The sequence below is a fragment of the Ascaphus truei genome, chromosome 5 (assembly GCF_040206685.1).
Source record: "Ascaphus truei isolate aAscTru1 chromosome 5, aAscTru1.hap1, whole genome shotgun sequence".
NCBI classification, from domain to species: Eukaryota; Metazoa; Chordata; class Amphibia; order Anura; family Ascaphidae; genus Ascaphus; species Ascaphus truei.
This window is the reverse complement of record NC_134487.1, coordinates 215812771-215837955: the sequence shown is the minus strand read 5'-3', so window position 1 is coordinate 215837955 and position 25185 is coordinate 215812771. Positions and strand designations below refer to the sequence as shown.

At 42.1% G+C, this 25185-nt stretch overlaps 1 protein-coding gene across 3 annotated transcripts in view; it reads left to right on the top strand.

Moving 5' to 3' along the window:
* The window catches only part of GABRP (gamma-aminobutyric acid type A receptor subunit pi), a 239878-nt gene that overhangs the window by 120288 nt on the left and 94405 nt on the right, over positions 1-25185 (top strand). Inside the window, exons 1-2 of one of the 3 annotated variants that reach the window (XM_075601665.1) lie at positions 2059-2133; positions 3229-3326. The exons of 1 other annotated variant lie outside the window; for it this stretch is intronic. In XM_075601665.1, the coding sequence (XP_075457780.1) occupies positions 2093-2133; positions 3229-3326 (139 nt within the window). In that variant the 5' untranslated portion in view covers positions 2059-2092. Of the gene's footprint in view, positions 1-2058; positions 2185-3228; positions 3327-25185 lie in introns of those variants that run through there. One more of the 3 variants, XM_075601661.1, reaches the window with a different exon arrangement.

The following is a 25185-nucleotide window of genomic DNA, read 5'->3' as shown; positions in this document are numbered from 1 at the left end:
GATTGCCTGTGCCTGCTGGATTTAGATACAGTTTTTCTCAACAGTGATAAGTCTCTGTTACACCTGGGTAAACAGGTAGGTGTTGAGCCTGTTTTATTGATTTCAGAGAGGGGGCTTCTCGATCCATATGAAGCAGACTGATCCAAAGAGTGGAACAGCTTGGCCAAAAGGTTGGACCCCAAACAAAGTCAAGGAGATTCTGGGAACTAGGAGTCCTTCATCTGCAGTTTGAAGTGAGGGAATGGGAGTGTAGGGAACTAGAAACTCTTATAGATAGCTGGGACCCTGGTCTTGTAGTGCTTTGAATGTCAGCAATGAAATCTTGAAATAAAATCGCAGTTTTACAGGCAGATAATAAATAATATAATAAAAGGGTTGTATATAAACTGTAATCATATCTGCCTAAATTAGATACTCTGTCAATAAAGCAAGTGGTTTAATGGTTTAGTGGTTCAGGAAATCCTTTTACTGCTGTTCAAATATTTTAACATATAGTGCAAGAAGCTCATTAAACAAAATAGCTTTTTACAAGTAAGGAAATTAAAATTTTGGGGTGGCTGTCCTGTTTAGTTGTCTGAAGTGTTTCACACTCTTGCAATTTTACAATCCCACTGGCAGCTTCATAATGTTTTGTTTGGATCACTTCTGTACAGCAGCAGTTTAGCCCTACCAAGAAGTCAATAGTTCAGAATACAACTAGGGAAGTCAAAGCTACACACACATGCTTGGGGAAAAACATATGTATGATCAGGTGTGGTAGGGACACATAGTACAGGCACCACTAATCGAGTGAGAACTATTGCGTAATGTGGCATTGTGTGAAGTATGAAAAGATCATCATCAGCTAAGTTGCTGAAGAAAACCGTTAAAAGCCATAATACATGTTCCCTAACCATGCCAGTACTCCAAAAGGAATATTTATATTCAGAGGGAAAAACATTGCCTCAGTAACTCTAGCAATCAACATACAGTATGATAATGTGTTTCTTACATGTTAAGCTAATCATGTGTTAGAGGGTAAAAATGGCAGACAGTTAGGGCCATATTTATTTAGTGTACAAAGCCATAAGACACCTGTGGCTTATGGATATATTGACCTTAATAAGAAGCTTGGAGTACTACTACTGTAGTTAATATAATACAGGTTCCATGCAAAAGAGTGGACAATAGGCAAAGAGTGCCGCTCCTCATCTATATTTTTGACAGCCTATCACAAGAAGCTGTAGTTAAAATCAGATGGCTCTTAAAATATATTATAACACAGGTCTGATGAATCAGGGAATCACTAAACAATTAAATTATAACATCATTTCTCTTATACTAAATGGCCACAAAGCATGTGGGTGGTACAACTGAAAAGGGGACAAAACAAACAAATTGTAAATGGTGGACACATTAATCAGGGATTCTGTTAGGGTTCTATGTGAAAGAGACTGGTAAAACATTCAAAATACCAACAAAAAAACACATCACAACTACTCAGAGTGCAATTAAATTTGCTTTATCGCACTACCAATATTGTGTTTCTTACTTTACCTTTTTCAACTATTAAAGAGGCAACAAATTACTCGGACCAAAAATCTAAGACATAAGGAGGTCAATCAGAAGATTGAGAAAGGAGTGTAATTTGACTAACATAATGGATTATTTTGTGAGAAAAAACAAGGGAGAACAAAGCAAAAAAGGGCATGCAGTTCAAATTATTTGAATAGATTTACATATACCGTACAAACATATAGGGGTATACATTATATTAGGCTTTTAACTTTGCAGAAAGCTGTGTCTAATATGTTATTTATCCATTAGTAATTATAAAACAGTTAAGAATATAGCATGTCTTTATTTCTTTCAAATAAACAATTGCCCAGAATCAACACATTAAAATAAGTTCAGTCACAATCATTATAAAAATGTATACGATATGAATAGCTAGTAATGTAATTGTCAGCAGGCAAACTGGCAAGAAAGAACTCCTCCAATTACAAGATAAAGGAAGAGCCTAACTGGGCAAGGCAACATTACAAAAGGTTCTCTTGGCCCACCCATAAACACCAGTCTATTCTAACTTCAAGCTCTGCAAAGAAAACAATACATGACAAGCTGCTACCAGGATCATTCTGGACTTTTAAAAATGTACTGCAGATCTTATCATATCCTCTTCTTTTTTACTCTTTTATTACAATGGTAAGTAGAACAATTTGGGAGTCTGACATAGAACATAGGGTCCTTGTCATGAAATGTTAGATATGAATACTGCTTGGGTGTGTGCCTAAGCTGGCTAAAGACAAAACAAATATATATATATAAATTAGACTTGCAATTTTCTCTCATTTTTATATTTTAGTTGATACTGTATATGTGTTTTGAGTCATCAAGAATCAGAATATTTAAGCTCAAATTGTTTCAAATTTCTGCTTTAACATTCTAAGAATTTCAGCATATAAGGAAGATTTTTTACATATTTAATGATCCCAAGTACTACAGTTGATGCAGATCTAAAATCTACTTCCTCATAACTAACATGTTTGGTTTGGCTTTTTTAACAAACAAAAATTAAGTCAATTACAAATTTGCTTCTACAGTATTTTTACTTTACTTTTATGCTTAAAGCTTAACCAAATACAAGAAGCTTACTCAACACTTTCTTTGCAATTGATACAAATCATTAGCCAAATAAGTTAATTACTTCTGACCTATAAGACATGTTATGTAATACATTGCTTTTTAACACATGCAACATTTTATTTACATTACTCCTAACGTTACACAAATTGAAAACTGGCTTAGATAGGGCAAGACTGGCAAAATACTGTATATTGACTGCAAGATATGAATGATCACATTTAAATCATATAATACCACCATACATATTGTAGACCACCTAAATCTTTGAAGCTAAGATTAAGTTGATTACAGAAACATTATTGGCTCAAACTTAATATAAAGTATACTGTATTGTACATTAACAATTTTTTGTCACGATGCATAGTGTGATAGAGCCAATTGGGGCACTATGGGACGGAAACTCCCATTGATGTCAATACAATGTAAAATATGCCAATACCAAAATACAGTAATTCGTCATTGTGCATAGTTCTTAGTCTGTTTATTTAGTGAATCAGACACCCGCTACAGTATTTTTCTGGCAAATGTTTAATTGTAATAATTCTGCTTTTTTGTATGGAAGGTTGAGTCTAATGCTGTTACCATTTCATTTTATCTCCCCAGTCTTATGTCCAGACAGAAAGGAGATGACCAAGATATGCTCCCTGGATTCCAAAATCTTACAAAAGACTACAACAAATATCTACGTCCAAAGTTAAATGGTATGGATGGGCAATGACATTTATATTTTTCCATCTAACCACATTTGAGACATTTACCGTAACAAAAAATATATGTACATCTATCTGTGTGTGCGTGAATGAGATAAAAATTACACATACTGTTCAACAGAAAATGATGATCAGCACCATTATATAAATCTAAATGATGTTCAACATGATATAAATGTATACAACATTTTATAATGTTAAAAGGTATTACATACTTATTACATTATGAGGTGAGAGGATAGCAAAGGTTCAATCTGGGGGGAAAAGGAAAAATCAATTATATGACTTTTCATATTAAAAAGCACATTCTTTTGTGCCCTTCGGATGTCTATATTTAGTTACATGGAAAGTAAAAAAAAAGTGGTATTTGTTCATTTGGTCTGGCATACAGAATAAGATATCAGTATAATTGTAGTTTATTTTTGTACAGCTTTCGGATTCGTTGCACTAAACATAAATGTAAATTAAACTAAAGCAATAGTTTCATAAAATAAATGATGAGCATTTACATGTACATTTGTTGAATCAGCCTGATCTGTATTGGTGTTAGCTAGAGGCAGGTCTGAGGTACAAACGTCTGCAATATATATATATATATATATATATATATATATATATATATATATATATATATATATATTTGTATAAGTCTCAAAACACCACTGTGTTTTATGTTGATCTTTGAAACAAAAATATTTGTATAAAGTTTTACTAATTTAATTTAATCTTACTGATTTGTAGCATTAATGCACAACTGCCACCAGAAGGCTATATGAGTTTAACGAATATAATTTAATGCACCCTGAGCATTCCATGCGCTTTAAAAAAGCAAAATGTTTTCTAGTGTTAAAAAACATAAACTTAATCTCTGGCTTCTGAGATCACCATGGCAACCTGTAGACTCTTGGAATCTAGGTAGAGCATAATTTTAACATCATGAATACTTAATATTTCAAACTCTCATATCTCCGAAATGAAGCATCAGGTTTTAAATAAATCGTTTTAAAAATCAAAAAATGGTGGTCAGCACGGCTGCGGCTTTAACCTACTTATAAAGTCTCCCTTATGTACAACAGTACTTTTCAAAGTGTTATTTTATGCAGAATCACCAATTCTTACATATTTGGGTACTTGCAAGTGGCACCTCTATTATATTTTAGTCAACTAATGATTTCTCCACTTCCTTTGAGGATGTAAATATATATTATAGCTTTGTTATTGGACTGGTGGCTCCCTCTCTTGGCACAAATTGAAAAGACACAAATTTAGGCTTCAAATAGTAAATTCATTTTCCCAAAGTCAATACTGTTTTTATTTTCATTAAATAAACAATGCGGTAAAAGATTGGAAACAATCTTTGGTATGTGTATTTGTACAAAGCAAAAAAGACAAGCACAAAATGATCACCAATGGTGAAAGAAATCTGTTGGTGTTAACCAGTGATGCAAATAACAATTCGTAGAGTGTTTACTAGTGATAAAATTAGATACTGATGTGCTAATAAATAAGGTTCACAATGGGACAAGTGAATGATAAAATACTAACTGAAGTAAAAAAAAAAAAAAAAAGGAAAATTCAACAGTATACAAACAATAGAAAAAACAGGAACATAACTTGTGCTCTAAACAATTGGTAGAGACAAAATTACTGTATTGAAGTCCATATAAAATAACAATTATAGCATTGTGATAATCCAGGAGATATATGTAACTGCTGCACAATAAAAGCGCAGAATTCTGTGGTAGGTAGGGGAAAGAGAAGAGCGGGGGGAGGGGAAAGGGAACAGGCAGCAGGAGCCCACAGCGTAAACCCGCACTGATGGTATATCCAGCCTCGTCGCAATCAAGTCCCCAAATAGTTCCTGCTGTCACACAATGGCCATAGACGAATAGTGAAGAGGAGGACAAAGTATAAAAGGACTCACGTTACCTGAACGTCCATCTCCATATAAGTTGTGACGTAGTGCAGCGTCTGATGCTCCTAGTTGGTGCATGCTCCACCTGTAAAGGTAATCCAAGATAGAAAAATGCAGAAAAAGCAGAGCACTGCAAAAGCCGGTAATGAAGCTGGAGTAAAAGCAGTAGAGAATTTTTTTTATTGAAAATGCAAAAATCACATTGTTCAGCAGTCATCTCTGATGCGTTTCATACCACTATGTTACTTTATCAGAGTGACTGCAGGTAGAAAAGGGGATCCTTATGTAGTGGCTTCCGTTGATTAAATCAATCAAATGTAGGTGAATACAGGTGAAACGAACACCTGAAACATCGTCAAGCTGCCAGAAATTTATAAGGGAAGTTGCTATATTGTGATAACCCCTGGGTCTAATAAAAACATACTAACATGGTCGATGCTTGGTGTGCCAGTATGCTGTTCCAGCTAAAAAATTCTCATAATAGATTTCCATCAAAACATTTATTAACTGTCACAACAGCTTTGTTATCTATCTTCTGAAGTGCGGTTGTCATAAATGTTATATGGGACGAAATATTAGACCTTAACGTTCCAGAATTATGGAACTCATTCGATTAAATAAAAAAACTAGATATGAATCATCCTGTTTCACGTCACTTCTCTATATGTCCTTCAGAACGTATAACTAATTTTTCATTTATTAAAGGATTAGAACATGTTCCACAGCATATACAAGGAGGTGACAGGTTAAACAATCTCAATAGAAAAGAGATATTCTGGATCTATACCCTGGACACCTTAACCCCCTCGGGTATTAATGTTGAGTGGAAGCTTAAGCATTTTGTTATGTAAATGAATTATTCCATTATTCAAAGTGCTCCGGGTTTAGTCCACTATCATCTCGTCCTTGAATTATATTTTACCGCTTTATATCAGTATTATACAGCTTGACTGTTATACTGTAGTTCATTTAGGGTTTTGAAGTGAAACTTCTTTGATGGGACCTAGTGAGTTTTCATAGGATTAAATCGCCTTCATTGAGAAAATGCGTAAAGGAAGTGACGTTGGCTGCTGCTGTCCGTGCATGCGCAGAAGCAGCCGCCGGCATTCGCCATGCATGCGCAAAAGCAGCTATCGCCAGCGACCTTTGCTGTGCGCATGCGCAGAACCGGGCTTCATGACGCTACTGTTAACTCACAATCTTGAAAGGTGACACATATGTTAGTTCTGGTGTTTAACCCTTCAGTGTCAGGACTGCAATGCCTTTCAGAGCTGGTCGGGAGTAAGGCTATCAAGAGAGCAGTGTTACGGTTGGCAAGAGTAAACAGTTAAGGACTAATAGCAGAGTTCAGGGTTAGTGAATAAGGCACACAAAAGTGCCTTGTTGCGAATAATGGTAGTGAGAGTGCTGTGATAGAGAATAAGGCTCATAGAGTGCTGTGATATACAATAATGTAACAGAGTGCTGTGTTACAGAATAAGACAAGCAGATGGCTGTGTTCTAGAACAGGGTGAGCAGAGTCCTCTGTTTTACAGAATAGCCAGATTTTCGTTGTATAGAAAAAGGTTAGCAGAGTTCTGTGAGGCAAAATAATTGTACTGCTCTATGTAACAAAATACAGCTAGCAGAGGGCCAAGCTACAGAATAAGGCAAGTCGAGTGACATGTATGTATGTATGTCTTTATTTATATAGCGCCATTAATATACATACAGTAGAGGCAACGATTTTTCTAACACTTGCTTTAAACTAGCCGGGTTACATTCAGGGTATGTGCTGGGTATGTTCTGGGCTAGTTTGAGGCACGTTTAAGGCATTTCTGCATTGACTAACGACCCATAGGATTAACACAGCAGGGATCCCTGGCAGTCCAATTCAGTTTGAATGGGACTGCCAGGGACCCCCGCTGTTAATCTGATAGGCCATTAATCAATGTAGAAATGCTGGGGCTAGTTTAAGGAAATTTAAGGCATGTATTCAGAATGTACCTGGGTGTACCTGGGTCTTTTGGGGAATTGCCACTGGTTTTTGTTAGAATAATCGCTGCCTCTATTGTAGCGCTTCACAGTAGTAACACACATGGTAATCATATAAATAACAAATAATATAAATAACAGGTCATGGGAATAAGTGATTCAGACAAAAGTAACATTAAGGAAGAAGAGCCGCTGCTCCAAGGAGCTTACAATCTAATTGGTAGGTAGGGAGAATGTACAGAGACAGTAGGAGGGAATTCTGGTAAGTGCGTCTGCAGGGGGGCAAGCTTTATGTATCATGTGTCCAGTATTATACACAGTGCTACTCATATGCTTCTTTAAGCAAGTTTGTCTTAAGGTGGGTCTTAAAGGTGGATATAGAGGGTGCTAGTCCGGGTTTGAGGGGAAGGACATTCCAGAGGTGTGGGACAGTCAGTGAGAAAGGTTTAAGGTGGGAGAGGGCTTTAGATACAAAGGGGGTAGAAAGAAGACATCCTTGAGCAGAAGCAAGAGTCGGGATGGTGCATTGGGAGAAATTAGGGCTGAGATGTAAGGAGGGGCAGAAGAGTGTAAAGCTTTAAACGTGAGGAGGAGAATTGAGAGCGAGATGTGGGATTTGATCGGAAGCAAAGAAAGGGATTTCAGGAAGGGAGACGCTGAGACAGATTTAGAAAAGTGTAGAGCAATTCTGGCAGCAGCGTTTAGGATAGATTGCAGGGGAGACAGGTGAGAGGCAGGAAGGCCGGACAGCAGGTTACAATAATCAAGACGGGAGAGAATGAGAGCCTGAGTCAGTTTTAGCAGTCGAGCAACAGAGAAAGGGGCGTATCTTTATAATATTGCGGAGGAAAAAGCTATAGGTTTTAGAAACATTTTGAATGTGAGGATAATGTGAGAGAGGAGTCGAGTGTGACCCTAGGCAGCATGCTTGGGCTACTGGGTGAATGATAGTACTTCCAACAGTAATGTGGAAGGAGGTAGTAGGGCCAGGTTTGGGAGGAAGTATGAGGAGCTCTGTTTTTGCCATGTTAAGCGGTGGAGGGCCATCCAGGATGATATTGCAGAGAGACATTCAGAAACTTTGGTTTGTTCAGCAGGTGTAAGGTCGGGGGTTGAAAAGTAAATTTGTGTGTCATCAACATAGAGGTGATATTTCAACCCAAGAGTTGTTATTAGGTCACCTACAGAGAGTGTGTATAGAGAAAAGAGAAGAGGTCCCAGGACAGAGCCCTGGGGTACCCCCACAGAGAGATCGATAGATGAGGAGGAGGTGTTAGCAGAAGAGACACTGAAAGTATGATGGGAGAGGTAAGAGGAGATCAAGGATAGAGCTATGTTCTGAATACCAAGAAAATGGAGAATGTGAAGGAGAAGGAGGGTGGTCCACGGTGTCAAATGCTGCAGAGAGGTCTAGTAATATGAGCAGAGTGTAATGGCCTCTGTCTTTGGCAGCATGGAGGTCATTAGTTATTTTAGTGAGGGCTGTTTCAGTGGAGTGAGCAGTGCGGAAGCCAAATTGTAGAGGGTCTTGGAGAGAATAGGTGTTGAGAAAATGGAGCAAGCGAGAGAATACAAGACGTTCAAGGAGTTTAGAGGCAAAAGGCAGGAGGGAGACAGGTCGATAGTAAGGAAGACAGGTATGGGGTCAAGCTTGCTGGTTTTGAGTAATGGTATAACTGTTGCATGCTTGAAGGAGGATGGAAAGGTACCAGAGTAGAGGGAGGAGTTAAAAATGTGTGTGAGCATAGGGATTATAGTAGGAGCAAGAGGTTTTAGGAGATGGGAGTGAATGGGGTCAAGAGGGCTAGTGGTAGAGGAAGAAGAGGAGATCAACAGTGACACATCCTCCTCGGAGACAGTGATAAAAGGGCCAAGTAAGACAGGAGGAGAGTTAGGTAGCAGTGTAGGATGGGAGGAGGAAACAGAGGGGATGTTCTGATGTATGGATTCCACCTTTTCCTTAAAATAGTCAGCAAAGTCCTGAGGTGAGATGGAGGAAGACAAGAAAGCTGAGGGTGGTTTGAGTAGAGAGTCAAAGACAGAGAAGAGTCGGCGTGGTTTAGACTTGTGCATGTTGATTAGTTAAGAAAAGTAGATTTGTTAAGCTTGATAGAGGGCAGAGTTGAAATAGGATAGCATACATTTTTAGTGAAGGAAGTCTGCAACAGTGTGAGATTTCCTCCAGACGCGTTCAGAAGAACGAGTGGAGGAACGCAGCATGCGCGTGTGGGAATTTAGCCAGGGTCTGGGGTTAGAAGAGCGAGGATGGCAGAGAGAAAGCGGGGCATGTAGATCAAGAGAGGAGGATAAGGTAGAGTTGTAGTTCCTGACCAGGTTATCAGGGTCTGAAGCAGAACTGAGAGAGGAGAGGGAGGAGCGTAAAGTGGACTCAAATGCTGGTAGGTTAATAGAGTGCAGGTTTCTGCAGAACCGAGGGGTAGATGGAGGTGGAGAAGGGGAGAAGCGAAAGAGAGAATGAGATGAGGGGATGGTCAGAGAGAGGAAACAGGGAAATGGAGAAATCAGAGAGAGAAAAGTTTTTAGTGAAAAACAGGTCTAGGTTGTGGCCATCCTTGTGGGTGCTGGCTATAGTCCACTGTTAAAGGACAAAAGAAGAGGTTAGAGAGAGAAAGCGGGAAGCCCAAAGGAGAGAGGGGAAATCAATGTGGTAATTAAAGTCGCCAAGGAGAAGAACAGGGGAGTCTGAGGAGAGAAAGAAAGAGAGCGAGGATTCAAAGTGAGAGAGAAAGGCAGAAGGGGGACGAGTAGAGGAAGGTAGGCGATAGATGACCGCCATGTGGACAGGGAGAGGAGAGAAGATCTGGACAGTGTGAGCCTCAAAGAAGGGAAAAGCAAGAGAGGGGGGAATTGGAAGGGTTCGGTAACGGCAGAGAGAGGAGAGCAGGAGCCCAAGCTTCCACCCCTGCCATCAGGGCTCGGAGTGTGGGAGAAAGAAAGGCCACCATAAGAGAGGGCAGCTTCCAGTGCCGAGTTAGACTGATTGAGCCAGGTCTCAGTTATAGCAAAGAGGAGCAGAGAGTGAGAGAGAAAGAAGTCATGCACAGAGAGGAACTTGTTAGAAAGGGAGCGAGCATTCCAAAGGGCACAGGAGAATGGGAGAGAGGAGGGAGGGTGGCAGGGGATGGGTATGAGGTTGGAGGGGTTGACACCAGAAGGAGTAGAGGTTACATTTGGCAGGCTAGGACGAGAGCATGTAGGAATAAGGCAGGGACCAGGATTGGGAGAGATATCCCCAGAAGCAAGGAGGAGAAGCATGGATAGAAAGAGAATGTGTGAGGATGATTTGTTGGGGTATGTTTTAGTGCAGGGGATATAGCTGTGTAGTGACAGAGGGCACAGGTAAGAAAGGAGTTCATGTAAACTGAGAAGTGGTGAAGGATGGAGAGATGGAGATATATGAATAGAGTTAGAGACATACTGAGGCTGGTAGAAAGAAGTGCATAATTTGAGAAGTGAGGTCACAGCAAATATAAATAGTAAAGGCGGCATCACAGCAATAGTAAAGTTCTGTAACAGAATAAGGCTACCAAAGTGGCATGTTACAGAATAATAGAAGCAGAATGCCCTGTTACAGAATAAGGCTAGCAGAATGGCATGTTATTGAAATAAAAAAAAAGGGGGGGGGGGCGGGGGTGTGCCGAGCACGCGCATTGTAAGTGAAACTTCTTTGTGTTTTGTTAATGACATTGTATTTTGATGTTTTTTATTGAAAGAAAAACTTTTGAGAGTAAAATTAAAATTCCAGTCACAAAACACAAGTTTCACTTACAATGCGCGTGCTTGGCACACACACCCTTTTTTTATTTCATGTTCTTCTCTTTTATGGTCTAAGATGCTTGATCCTGTCATCATCATTAAATTGATACATAATTGATTTTGATATGGAATATACATTTGGAGCACAGTGTTCCATTCTGCTGCGTACCATTTTATATTTTATTATTATTTTTATTTATTTTTTCACTTTATATTTACATTGATGGTTATTGTCGGATGTCACCATATGGCATATTTCTGCTATATAACATCATCCATGTTGTTATACATACATAAAACCGATAATGGTTATTAGTATCATCTAGTATTACTCCTTTGTATATTCTTTCCATATTCGTTATCTGTGACAGTAAATGGTTGCTTTGTGCCATTTTGTTATATATGGCTATGTATGGTTATTATTATTTTTGCTGTTTTGATTCTCATCCAATGTTCTATTTAATTTTACATTATTCTTCATTGAGACATTTTTTACAACAATTGGTATCATTATCTAGTATCTTTATGTCCATTTTATTTAATATGTTAGCAGAATTGCAGCGTTTAGTTTTTGTTTTTAAGAACATTTCAATTGATCATCCTGCAGCCAGTAGACTTTTTTTCAGTGGCTATGGGGCTTATGCAGAGAGGAGCGTGATTTGCTTTGAAAACGGCAATAACATAGCCACATATTTGGCATAAATTATGGCCGTACGCAGAAAGCGCATTTACCTTCTGTTATCAGATAGTAGTCAAATTGCCAAGGTTTTCTGGCGACCTGGAACACGCCATAATATAGGTCAGAATGGCGTGTTCCAGCGATTCGGTCCTTCTTGCATTGCACGCTATATTAGCATGGCGAGTTCCAGGTTCTCGCCACGAGTTTGGCGACTTTTAAACTTCTGAAAACTTTTCTGCCAGATTTTAAACATCGCGCCATTTTCTCACGAGTAAAAGGATTAGTGGCGATTTTTTTGGCCAGAAGATGGAGCAATTTCCATATCTATGCTCTCTGCATAAGCCCCTTTATGTTGTATTTATTTTTTACATCAGTGATTATTGTAATGTATTAGTTATGATATTCCTCTGACTCAGGATGATATAGATACAGTTTTTTAACCATTATGTTAGTATGTTTCTATTAGACCCAGGAGCAACCACAATGTAGCGGCTTCCTTTACACATTTCTGGCAGCTTGCCATAGTTTCAGGTGTTCATTTCACCTGTATTCACCTACATTTGATTGATTTAATCACGGGAAGCCGCTACATAAGGATTCCCATGTCTACTGTACCTGCAGTCACTCTTTGATAAAGTACCATAGCGGTACAAAACGCGTCAGAGATGACTGCTGCAACGATTTGATTCTTGTATTTTTAATTGAAAAATTCTCCACTGCTTTTTGTTCAGCTTCATTACCGGCTTTTGCAGTGCTCAGCTTCTTTTGCTTTTTCTATTTTTGTATACAAACAACTTTGGAAAAGATGGCGCTTTTTCAAAAGACGAGCCTTCATGCTGTGATTGGTCCCACACGCAGCATCCACACTCTGATTGGTCGCTACCCATTCTCCATCATTTCCTATGGAGACGTGAAACTTGAAAAGGGAAGGCCAATCTCAGTTCCATGGACCTTGCTGTAGTTAGCCTGGAGATGGACTAAGTGGTGTACTCTGAGGTTGTGCCAAAGAAACCAAGGTTGCTTGCTACTCCAAATGAGAGATTTAAAGTTGCTTTGCTGCGACTTGAATGCAGAGCTACGTATGTGCTGGATAAGCCATTTTGGTGGCGCCGGGCACCTAGGACTGCTAAGATTCCAAAACATCCATTTATTTGATCTCTGTGTCCTGTCTGGTGCTTGATCCCGTGAAAGAGTCCTGGTCTCCTGTGACAGACATTGCTCAATAGGACAAACAAATGTCAAAGAGGCTTATTTCATTCTAAGTAGAAGAAATAATTTCAAACTTCTGCTGATAAAATAATTACAAACGTATGCAGCGCAGTTTCCCCCACCCTATGGGAGATATGGCGTCTACTGAGTGTGTGGTGCTTTACCTGTGTATCACAGGAGGCCTGAATCTCCGATGCTGGGAGACTTGGGTGTACCTGATCCGTCTGTCTGGTGACAGTGCCTCCACCTATGAGGGATCCTAGCTATACTGGATAACCCTGTCACAGGACAATATACCCAGTAACACATACCAAAATATGGTATAACGGTATTTACTAGGCACAAACTTAAAAACGCACATTTAATATGCAACAACAACTTACAATACCTATATTGATATACCCACACAGTATTCACACAGTACTTGGGTGCAGGGGCACCAGTGTCCCAGGGTCCAGCCCACGATAAGCACTCCCACCCCAAGTCTGTGTGACAGCACTGCCCACAGTAGAATATTGGTGCACTTGAAGATAGGGTGTACCTGCCCTATTGGCTGCACTGGGCCATCTGATCTCCAGTCCCTGTGCATGATGGGGCTTGTAGTCCCTGCAGAGCCCTCTGCTGCTGGTTGCACTGCGCATTCGTGCCTATGTAATGGCCACCGCACACTTTCTGGTCCTGCGCATGCGCAATCTTGCCCTGCGCATGCGTAGTCATAACAATATGGCGGCGCACTGCTAAGGGAGACGCTGGGAGCCTCAGGTGACTCGGTCGCCTCTCCATACCCCCACCTTGCTCCTGCAGCCTCCCGGACATGCCGCAGTCTCCCCGGCCGCAGCGGAGGTAAGCGGAGCCAAGGGGGAACCTGGCCACATTCTCCTCCTGGTGAAAAGACCAACGACCCCACTTGGGAACATTGTACACATAACCACATCAAGTTATATAATAAAAATGCATTGCAATATGTAAACTTAGCACATCGTCATGTTAATTTTGCTATGAGACCACTGTTGAGCCTTACAGTGGGGTGCCCCTAATGAATCATAGGTTACATGGTTTGGAGGGTACCCTACTCTTTGGCTTCTGCGAAGCTCTTCTTCAACAGTCTGCTGGGATGAATTCTTGGATCCTGCAACGGTGACGGTCTGCCAGAATATTCTGTCTGGAAGTTGCCTTCCTAAGATTCTTTTGGATCTCTCTCCACAAATCCTGTAGAAAACAAATTCTGTTATCCGCTGCCGGTATCCCAGAACTGGGTGTGGCGATAGGCAGGAGAGATGGGTGGAACCCATAATTTATGAAAAAAGGCGACTCCATGGTGGATTCGCTGCGCAGGTTATTGTGCGCAAATTCGGCCCAGGGAAGAAGGTCAGTCCAGTTATCCTGGGTGTCTAAGATGAAACAATGTAGGTATTGCTCCAAGGACTGGTTGGTTCGCTCTGTCTGACCGTTGATCTGGAGATGATATCCTGAAGAAAAATGTAGAGAAATACCTATCTGTTGAGAAAAAGAATGCCCGAATTTAGAGATTAATTGTGAACCTCGGTCGGAGACGATGACCTGTGGCACCCCATGCAGACGAAACATTTCCTTGACAAAAACATCTGCTAATTTGGGTGAATTGGGAAGACCTTTCAGTGGAACAAAGTGTGCTTGCTTGGAAAGCGGTCTACGACAGCTAAGATGGTGTTCATTCCTTTAGAAACAGGCAACTCTACTATGAAGTCCATGGACAAGTGGTTCCATGGACGGTCCTGGATGAGGAGGGGACGTAGAAATCCTGGAGGTTTGTTACGGGGAGTCTTGTTACGAGCACATGTCAGGCACGCAGCAACAAATTCTTTAATGTCCTTCTGAATGCCTGACCACCAGAAGATCTGCTCCACAAGATCGGTGGTCCTCCTAGTACCAGGATATCCTGATGATTTGGAAGAATGGCCCCATTCTAGAACTTTCCTCCGGTACAGTGATGAAGTGAAAAGGCAACCCTCCAGGACTTTGATACCCTGTGGAATATGAAACACAGAGAAATGGGGGAGCACAGTATGAGGAAGAGTATGGGTTTAAGGAAGGTAAATCTTCTTAACTGGTGATCAATGGGGTGAAGTCACCCCAATTGATTCATCAGCTTTGGGATGAACTCAGTGGGCGGGAAAATACATATATGTAGATGTATATAGAAATAAATGTATCATTTACACGGCCTTGTGTAAGTTCTATTACATCAAGGTATCTTTCACTTCCAGCTCTTTCTTATGATGTAGGTTTTCTCCTGTTATTCCAAACCTGTGGAATATGAGCCTGGTCTTGTACAAAGGCATTCAGTGCATCAAACTTGTTCACGGAAAGTATTTATTTAGAAGGGAGTATGGTCTCTAGGCAATCTTCGGTCTTGTCATCAACCAAAAACTGTCGTGAAAGGGCGTCGACTTAACATTTTTAGAACCAGGTTAAAAAGATATAATAAAATTGAAAAGAGAAAAGAAAAGTGACCGTTGAGCGCCTTCAATGTATAGTTAATTTTTGTGGTCGGACAAAATGGTGATAGGGTTCTCTGTGCCCTCTAAATGATGCCTCCATTCTTCTGGGGCTAGCTTAATAGCAAGGAGTTCCCTGTTACCTACTGTACATCATAATTTTGCTCAGCAGGAGAATTTTTTTTAGAGAAAAAAGCACAGGGATGCAGTTTGGCTTGGGGTGCCTTTCTTTGTGATAGAATGGCTCCGGCCCGACATCTGATGCATCTACCTCTAAGATGAATGGTATTGTAATTTGGGATCTGGATGTATGAGGATGGATGCAGAAACTAAGGCGTTTTTCACGTGATCAAAATCTTGAAAGGCTGCCGGAAACCAAGAAGCAGGATCGGCACCATTTTTTGTCAAGGCTGTAATGGGGGCTACTGCAGAGGAGAAATTCTGAATGAACCCGCAATAGTAATTAGAGAAGACCAGAAAGCGTTGTACGGCCTTAAGAGTAGGAGGACGAGGCCAATCCAGGACTGCCTTTACCTTGGCTGGATCCATGGTGAGACCAGTGTCAGAGATGATGTATCCCAGAAATGCAGTGGAGGCTTGATGGAAGTGACATTTTTCCAGTTTGGCAAACAAATGGTTTTCACAAAGGCGTAGTAGTACCTGTTTGAAGAGGCTGACATGTTTTTGAACTGACTTGGAAAAGATTATTATGTCGTCCAAGTAGTCAATAAAAAACTGGTTGAGGAGATCTCTGAGGATTTCGTTGATGCAGTCTTGAAAGGCGGTCGAAGAGTTCTGAAATCCAAGGTAATGGGTAGCGATTCTTAATGGTAATTTTGTTAAGGCCTCTATAATCGATGCAAGGGCAAAGAGATCCGTCCTTTTTTTTCACAAAAAAAGAAACCTGCTTCGGCTGGAGATGAAGATTTCCGGATGAACCCTGTAAGAGGACATGTGCAGAGGTATGCAATGGAGACTGTTTTAAGGTGAAATTAAATACGTCTTTTATTGCGCCTGTTTCTTTAACACAGAAAACATCCAAACGTATGCAAATAAGGGGTCAAACAAAGCTTCTGTTCCACTTGGGAGTATTTCTAGTTAGACCTATGCAGTCCACAACTCCCTTTAGATTAGCATGTCTCCCAGCCCCAAACATATATCTTGATATTTGCAGATATACAAAAAGTCTTAGAAAGGAAAGTCTTATCTGTCTCTTGTAGGGGAAGGCTTCTTTGTTCTCCAGGTTTAGAAGTACTTTCCCCTGTGTCTTGCTGGCAGCGTGCAGTTTCTTCTAGCAGGCTCAAGACATCTATCTCCTTGTTCAGCTCACAGGTGTGCTAAGAAGTCTCACTTCCTGTCTCAGAGGCAGGCTTTTTCTAACACTTCTAATCAGCCAGGTGCTGGTCAATTAACCAGCACACTGCTGGATTAGAGGCACGTTTTCTGAACAGGGTAAGTCTCCTGTTACATACCTCCCCTGTTTGTGGGAAGCTCGGGCTTGCCACGGCCAAAGCCCATCCTTCCACTCTCATTCGAGATATCTCTGTGACTTGATGGAGGAAGAGAACCCTCTGTCCCGCTGGGATTGGAGCCCTTTCTCCAGTTTATTTTTGTCTCCTCCCGAAGATGCTTGAGATCTGCACTCCTCAGTCGCTCGAGGAGGACTTTTTCCACGTAAAGTCTTTTTATCGCGTGCGCGGTCTTGAGATTTCTGTTGCGTCGGGCACTCCTCTTTTTGTAGACAAAGTGTGTCGCAACAGTTGTAGAGCAGTTAGGACTAGCCCTTAGAGTTATCTGCTCTTGAAGTGGTCTTTCTGCAGCTTCTCCACACCACGGAGTCGCCAGTTCAGCTTCTTCAGCTAAGGATTCTTCTGGCTTTGATTCTGCACTCCTACCAGTGTGGTAGTTTATTACTAAACACCACCTGCCTGATTAGATTGTTTACAAAAAGCCTGCCTTTGAGACAGGAAGTGACTCCTTAGCTCTGAGTGAGAGCTGACCTTTGGAGACAGCCCATGCCTTGAGCTCTGCCCAGCATAGCTGATTGCAAGACACCAAACAAGACTTCTAAACCTGGATGCTGATATTTTCTGTGCACGCACGGGTGCGGTTCCAGGATAGCAGAGAAGCTTACTCTACTGAAGCTAACAGATAAGACTTTCATTATTAAAAGACTGCTTATATCTGCTTATTTTCATGCTATGTGTTTGGGGTTGGGAGAAATGCTTAACTAATGGAGATGTGAACTAATTGCATAGGATTTCACTAGAAATACTCCCAAGTGAATGGAAGCTTTGTCCCCCCCCCCTGTGTTTGGATAATTTCCTGATGAAAAGGAACAGGCACAATAAAGCCTATTATAATTTCACATTATAAAGCCTCCTATTTGTGTACCTCTGTGAACGTCCGTCTACATTTGGTGTCCGAGGTGTTAAAAAGGACCGGAGATTTTTATGTGAAATTTTTTTTTATGCTTTTTGCCTACAAACAGTCTGAGAAAAAAAAAAAACCTCATGCAGCAGAGATCAGAGTTAAAGGGACACACCACTGAAACTTACACTGCATTGAAACTTACAAAACCACAGATGGACTCTTTGCCCCAATCCCAAGAGGAGAGAGACTACTGAAGACGCTAAAACTTTATTTGCCTATCACAAAGCGTAATATGGTCACTGAAATAGGGGTTTTGCCTTCCAGCCATAGTCAAGGTTCAAGAAGTGAGTCAGCCCTTAAAAGGGATAGGTGTTTATTGTTTTCAAAAGTTTCGCTGAAGCAGTGAATACAGATGATGACCCACGAGTGGTACTGATTTTGCAAATAAAGGTTACCACACCGCATAGTGCTACCAGCTGTGAATGGAGTATATGCAGAAAAGTGTGAAAATTGATACAAGACTGTGCTGAAGCAGGGGAATTTTTAGCAAACAAATGCTGAGTGTAAAATTGCCCTATAAAGGAAAAGGTTTTTCAAAGCCAATTGCTGAGTGTTGAGTCCACTGCAAAGAATGTTTTTTTTCTGCAAGTAAAAAAAGAATGCCTATTATCTTGGGAGCAAAACAGACACCCAAAGTGTGAAGTGTGAATGCCATAATACCCAAAGATGAGACTGAAAATTACTGAACTCAGGCAGAAAACCAAATTCTGTTGCTGAAGCGGAGGTATTTCACCTAGCAAGTAAATGGTGTTTAGCAAATAGACTTTTTTACCTAGCAACTGCACATCTTGTATATCTGATAAAAGAAAATGCATGCACATTACTGCTGATATTGAAAAAAAAAATTACCCAAGAAAGAAAACTCTACAGAGATGCCTGTGAGAGCTACGACCTCTACAAGCAAAATATGCCCATCTGTAGGACTACCACAATTGGGGGTTCTAGCAAATACAGTTGTAACAGCTGCAATAGTGCCTCCTGAGGTCAGGAAGAAAATTAAACCTGATAGCCTAAAAATGGAGGACAAGATGCAGCGTTCCTGTAATGAACCCTACCCCACGGAAGAGTGGCCCTTCCAGTCCAATAAAGAGGAAGACATCTCTTACGGGGAACCCGAACCGAGTCACACCCACAAAACACCCCAAGAATGGTGGGGGTGCCTGAACTCAGCACGAACAGAAAAGACCGCTCCCATTGATGACGAATATGATCAGCAGGAGACAGAGCGGGAGCAGTGGATCACCGAATATTTCTATCAGCTAAAGCAGCTGCAAGAAAAGCCTGGCGTACATAATGAAGCTGCTAAAATTTCAAATGAAGATGGAGACCCCAATATCCCTGAGGGGACGGTGTCATCCAAATCAAAAAGGCGGGAAAAGAAAAAGAAAAGCAGTTCTTCACTTACCGTGGAAGGAACAGACACGTCCTCAGATCCTGTGGAGGTAAAGGGGGACCGAGTTGCCCTGCAACCTAGAGAAAATGGAGAATTCGTCCCGCGGGTAACTGAATATCCAGAGGGCCCAAGGCAGAAGTTGTGTACCCCAAAGAAGTGTCTGTCCGGTGCCAACAGTGAGGAACCCTCGGCCAACCATCCCAGGGAAGTGGAGTCGGAGCCAGTGAGTGACGATCCCTTGACCAGCCCTGAAGATGCACTGCAAGCTGCCAGGCATGACTGTGATCTACTCTGTGAAGAATTGGAAAGGGAGAGAAAAAATAATGCTGAGCTACAGAAGACTGTGCTCGCAATTTACTCTGCGGCCAAGACCGAATTGGAGGATCTCAAGACTGAGCTAGATACTGCAAAGGCTACTATTTCCGCCATGGAGGAAAAGCAGAGCCAATCTGATAAAATGGTGGCTATGCTAAAGCGGAAGTATGAGGAGGCACTGAAGCAGATGACAGTCTTCCAGCAAGAGGTTCACACTCTTCGCATAGAGCTGAATGCCTCACAACAGGAGGTCAACAGTGTCCGGATAGTGGTGGACATATCTCAGAAAGAGGTTCAGACACTCCGCAGAGCACTGGATGCCTCACATCATGAGACCAACAAATGCCGCACAGACCTGGAAGTTTCCAGAAAGGAACTACACAGTCTCACTGAGGAGATGGACATTGCTAAAAAAAACTATTGGTAATCTTGAAACAGATCTCAAAGTCTCTCAGAAGGAGCTTCAGACCCTCAACCTAGAGAAGGAAGTCTCACGCCTGGAGATTGTCATTCTCAAAGCAGATGCGTAAATGGAAGGAGGACTGCAAAGAGGCCCTGAAGAATACAGAGACTGAAAAAGGAGAAAATTCAAGATTAAAAAGAGAAAACTTAAAACTGAAAGAAGAAAATTTTCAGTTAACAGAAGAAGTCAAGGAAAAGTTTGACGCAGAGCACCGACTGCAGAACCAACTGCAAGGTCTGCGTACACACCTCCAGTATGCTGAGGAGAAGCAGCAAACGCTACAGGAAGAAAAACTGCAGGCTGCTAAAGAGGTACAAGCGCTGCAGGAACGTCTGAATACCCAGTACGTCCCCACAGAGCAGTATGAGGAGCTAAAGGCCACGCTGCATGTCTTCAGATAATCGTTGGAAGCGGAGCTTCGATACCAGGTGACTCTGTATGAGAGGGAGCGTGAGAAGGCTCAGAAACTGGAGAAAGATCTGGAGAGACAGAGAGACTGTTCCATTCCCTTGAGTCAGTACACCAAGGAGAAGACAGACGCAGCGGCAACCTTGACGACAAAAATTACAGAGCTACAGAATATGAAGGAGACTCTGATACAGATTCCTCCAATACGGAAAAAGGTATTGGCTCTGCCCAAGCACCAGTATCCCACAGTAACTAATGCCCGCAAGGACAAGGGTACAGTGAGAGTTGGGGACTCCACGCATCTTCAAAACAAAATTACGAAGTTTGAGCCACCAAAGAAAGCACTAGCCAAACCTACAGCTGCCCAACAGGCAACAAACAGAGGTACAGGTAGGAGTGCAGAATCAAAGCCAGAAGAATCCTTAGCTGAAGAAGCTGAACTGGCGACTCCGTGGTGTGGAGAAGCTGCAGAAAGACCACTTCAAGAGCAGATAACTCTAAGGGCTAGTCCTAACTGCTCTACAACTGTTGCGACACACTTTGTCTACAAAAAGAGGAGTGCCCGACGCAACAGAAATCTCAAGACCGCTCACGCGATAAAAAGACTTTACGTGGAAAAAGTCCTCCTCGAGCGACTGAGGAGTGCAGATCTCAAGCATCTTCGGGAGGAGACAAAAATAAACTGGAGAAAGGGCTCCACTCCCCGCGGGACAGAGGGTTCTCTTCCTCCATCAAGTCACAGAGATATCTAGAATGAGAGTGGAAGGATGGGCTTTGGCCGTGGTAAGCCCGAGCTTCCCACAAACAGGGGAGGTATGTAACAGGGGACTTATCCCTGTTCAGTAATGTGCCTTTAATCTAGCAGTGTGGTAGTTTTTTACTAAACACCACCTGCCTGATTAGATTGTTTACAAAAAGCCTGCCTTTGAGACAGGAAGTGACTCCTTAGCTCTGACTGAGAGCTGACCTTTGGAGACAGCACATGCCTTGAGCTCTGCCCAGCATAGCTGATTGCAAGACACCAAACAAGACTTCTAAACCTGGATGCTGATATTTTCTGTGCACGCACGGGTGTGGTTCCAGGAGAGCAGAGAAGCTTACTCTACAGAAGCTAACAGATAAGACTTTCATTATTAAGACACTGCTTATATCTGCTTATTTTCATGCTATGTGTTTGGGGTTGGGAGAAATGCTTAACTAATGGAGATGTGAACTAATTGCATAGGATTTCACTAGAAATACTCCCAAGTGAATGGAAGCTTTGTTTCCCCCCCCCCCCCCCCCTGTGTTTGGATAATTTCCTGATGAAAAGGAACAGGCACAATAAAGCCTATTATAATTTCACATTATAAAGCCTCCTAATTGTGTACCTCTGTGAACGTCCGTCTACAAACAGCCACTCGAACCCTCAGTTCTTGAAGCTGTCTTCCTGCACTTTTCCCATTCAATGTAGTCACCAGTTCAGCTTCTTTGGGATTGAGTTGCGATTCCAGCTCTATTTCCAGAGAATGTCCTATCTTTTTAGCTTCCTCAGCTAAGGATTCTTCTGGCTTTGATTCTGCACTCCTACCTCTGTTTGTTGCCTGTTGGGCGGTTGCAGGTTTGGCTAGTGCTTTCTTAGGTGGCTCAAACTTCATAATCTTGTTTTGAAGGTGAGTGGTGTCCCCAGCTCTCACTGTACTCTTGTCCTCGCGGGCCTTAGTTACTGTGTGATACCGATGCTTAGACAGAGCCAATACCTTTTCCCGTATTGGAGGCATCTGTAAGTTACTGTGCTGCAGAGTCTCACTCTGTTTCTTGAGTGTTTCCTGCCATTCTCCTTTCAGGGTCTTTATTTCTTCCCTGTGCTTTCTCTGAGCTTGCTTCCACCTATCATTCTTTATTTTGTGGAGCACTGTGAACTTCTTCGCTTGGGCCGCAGATACTCATCTCAGTTTCTGGACCTTTTTGCGCTCCCTCTTGTACCGAATCACCTGGCCTCTAAGCTTAGCCTCTAGCGATGCTTTGGTGATGGTAAGGGTAGCCTTCAGTTTATCCTGCTGCTTTGCGAGGATGCACTTGGTAATCAGACGTTCCTGCAGCACTTGTATTTCCTTAGCAGCCTGCAGATTTTCTTCCTGCAGAGTTTGCTGCTTCTCCTCAACATTCTGAAGATGTGTACGCAGACCTTGCAGTTGGTTCTGCAGTCGGTGCTCTGCTTCAAATTTTTCATCTTCCAACCGTTTCTTTATTTTTTCTAGCTTGTGCAGCTTTTCATTCTTTCCATTGACGTGGTATGTCAACTCCGAATTTTCTTTTTTTAATCTTACATTTTCTTCTTTTTCAGTCTCTGTACTATTCAGGGCCTCCTTGCAGTCCACCTTCCATTTTTGCACATCTGCTTGGAGGTGGGCTGTCTCCTGGCGTGAGACTTCCATCTCCAGGTTTAGGTTCTGAAGCTCCTTCTGAGAGACTTTGAGATCTAAGTTAACATGTAGGATAGTTTTCTTTCAAAATGTCCAGCTCCTCAGTGAGACTGTGAAGTTCCTTTCTGGAGACTTCCAGTTCTGTGCAGCAGCTGTTGATCTCATGATGTGAGGCATCCAGTGCTCTGCGGAGTGTATGAACCTCCTTCTGAGATACGTCCACCTCTGTCCAGACACTTTTGACCTCCTGTTGTGAGGCATTCAGCTCTACACGAAGAGTGTGAACCTCTTGCTGAAAGACTGTCATCTCCTTCAGTGCCTCCTCATACTTCCGCTTCAGCTTAGCCATCATTTTATCAGATTGGCTCTGCTTTTCATCCATGGCGGTAATAGTAGCGTTTGCAGTATCTAGCCCAGTCTTGAGAACGTCCAATTCTGTCCTGGCCAAAGGGTACATTGTGAGCACATCTTTCTGTAGCTTCACGTTATTTTTCAGTAGCTCTGCGTTCTTCAGTTTCAATTGTTCCCGGAGCAGTTCACAGTCACGCCTAGCAACCTTCAGGGCATCCCCAGGGCTGGTCAAGGGATCGTCACTCACCGGTTCCGGCTCCGCTTCCCTGGAATGGTTGGTTGAGGGTTTCTCACTATTAGCACCGGACAGACACTTCTTTGGGGTACACGACTTCTGCCTTGGGCCCTCTGGATATTCGGTCATCCGTGGAACGACTTCTCCATTTTCTCTAGGCTACAGGGCATTTCGGACCCCCCTTTCCTCCGCAAGATCTGCAGATGTGTCTGTTCCTTCCACGGTAAGTGAAGAACCGCTTTTCTTTTTCTTTTTTCGCCTTTTTGTTTTGGATGACAGTATCCCCTCAGGGATACTGGAGTCACCATCTTCATTTGAAATTTTAGCAGCGTCACTGGATCCACCCTGCTTTTCTTGCAACTGTAATAGCTGACGGAAATATTCAGTGATCCGCTGCTCCCGCTCTTTCTCCTGCCGATCATATTCGTCATCATAGGGAGCGGTCTTTTCGGTTCGTACCGAGTTCAGGCACCCCCACCATTCTTGGGGTGTTTTGTGGGTGTGACACAGTTTGGGTTCCCCATAAGAGATGTCTTCCTCCTCATCGGACTGGAAGGGCCACTCTTCCATGAGGTAGGGTTCATTACAGGAACGCTGCATCTTGTCCTCCATTTTGGGGCTATCAGGTGTATTTTTCTTCCTGACCTCAGGAGGCGCTATTGCAGCTGTTGCCACTGTATTTGCTAGAACCCCAAATGGTTGTAGTCCTACAGGTGGGCATATTTTGCTTGTAGAGGTCGTAGCTCTCACAGGCCTCTCTGTAGACTTTTTCTTCCCTTGGGTAAGTTTTACAATATTAGCATTGCTGTGCATGCATTCACTCTCATCGTCTGAATAAGGCCTGAAGGGACACTGCTCCATGTGGTGGGGTTCTTTACACCAGGAACACATTTTCTTCCTATTTTTGCAGAGTCTGTATTTGACTTCAGCTGGGTGGCCATTTTACATTCCCAGGGTTCTATTTCTTTAAATACAACGCTTGCTAGCTGCCCATTTTCTGGCTTCAGCAAAGGCATTTGGTTTTCTGCTTGAGTTCAGTAATTTTCAGTCTCATCTTTGGGTATTATGGCATTCACTCTTCACACTTTGGGTGCCTGTTTTACTCCCAAGATACATAGATAGACTTTACTTGCAGAAAAAAAAAAATATTCTTTGCAGTGAAATATTTCTTTTTTTTTTTTTTCACTTTCTTTCACTCTGGGCAGGGCGACTTAACACTCAGCACTTGGCTTTGGGTTACCCATTACGCAGTTCCGTAATCCCTTTTTACCCGGCGGGGCAATTTTAAACACAGCACTTGTTTGCTGAAAATTCCCCTGCTTCAGCACAGTCTTGCATCAATTTTCACACTTTTCTGCATATACACCATTCACAGCTGGTAGTCCTATGCGGTGTGGCAGCCTTTACTTGCAGAATCAGTACCACTCGTGGGTCACCATCTGTATTCACTGCTTCAGCTAAACATTTGAAAACAACAAACGCCTATCCCTTTTAAGGGCTAACTTACTTCTTGAACCCTGACTATGGCTGGAAGGCAAAACCCCTATTTCAACTACCATATTACACTTTATTGTGATAGGCAAGTAAGGTTTACCTGCTTCAGCATAGTCTCTCTCTCTCCTCTTGGAATTGGGGAAAATAGTCCATCTGTGGTTTTGTGGCTTTCTTCAGTGCAGTGTACATTTCCATCCTGGATGTGTATCCCTTTAATTCTGGTCTCTGATGCATGTGATCCTTTGTTTATGTTGCTCAGGCTGTTTGTAGGCAAAAAGCACAACAACAAAAATTCACAGGCAATCTCCGGGACCCCTTTTAA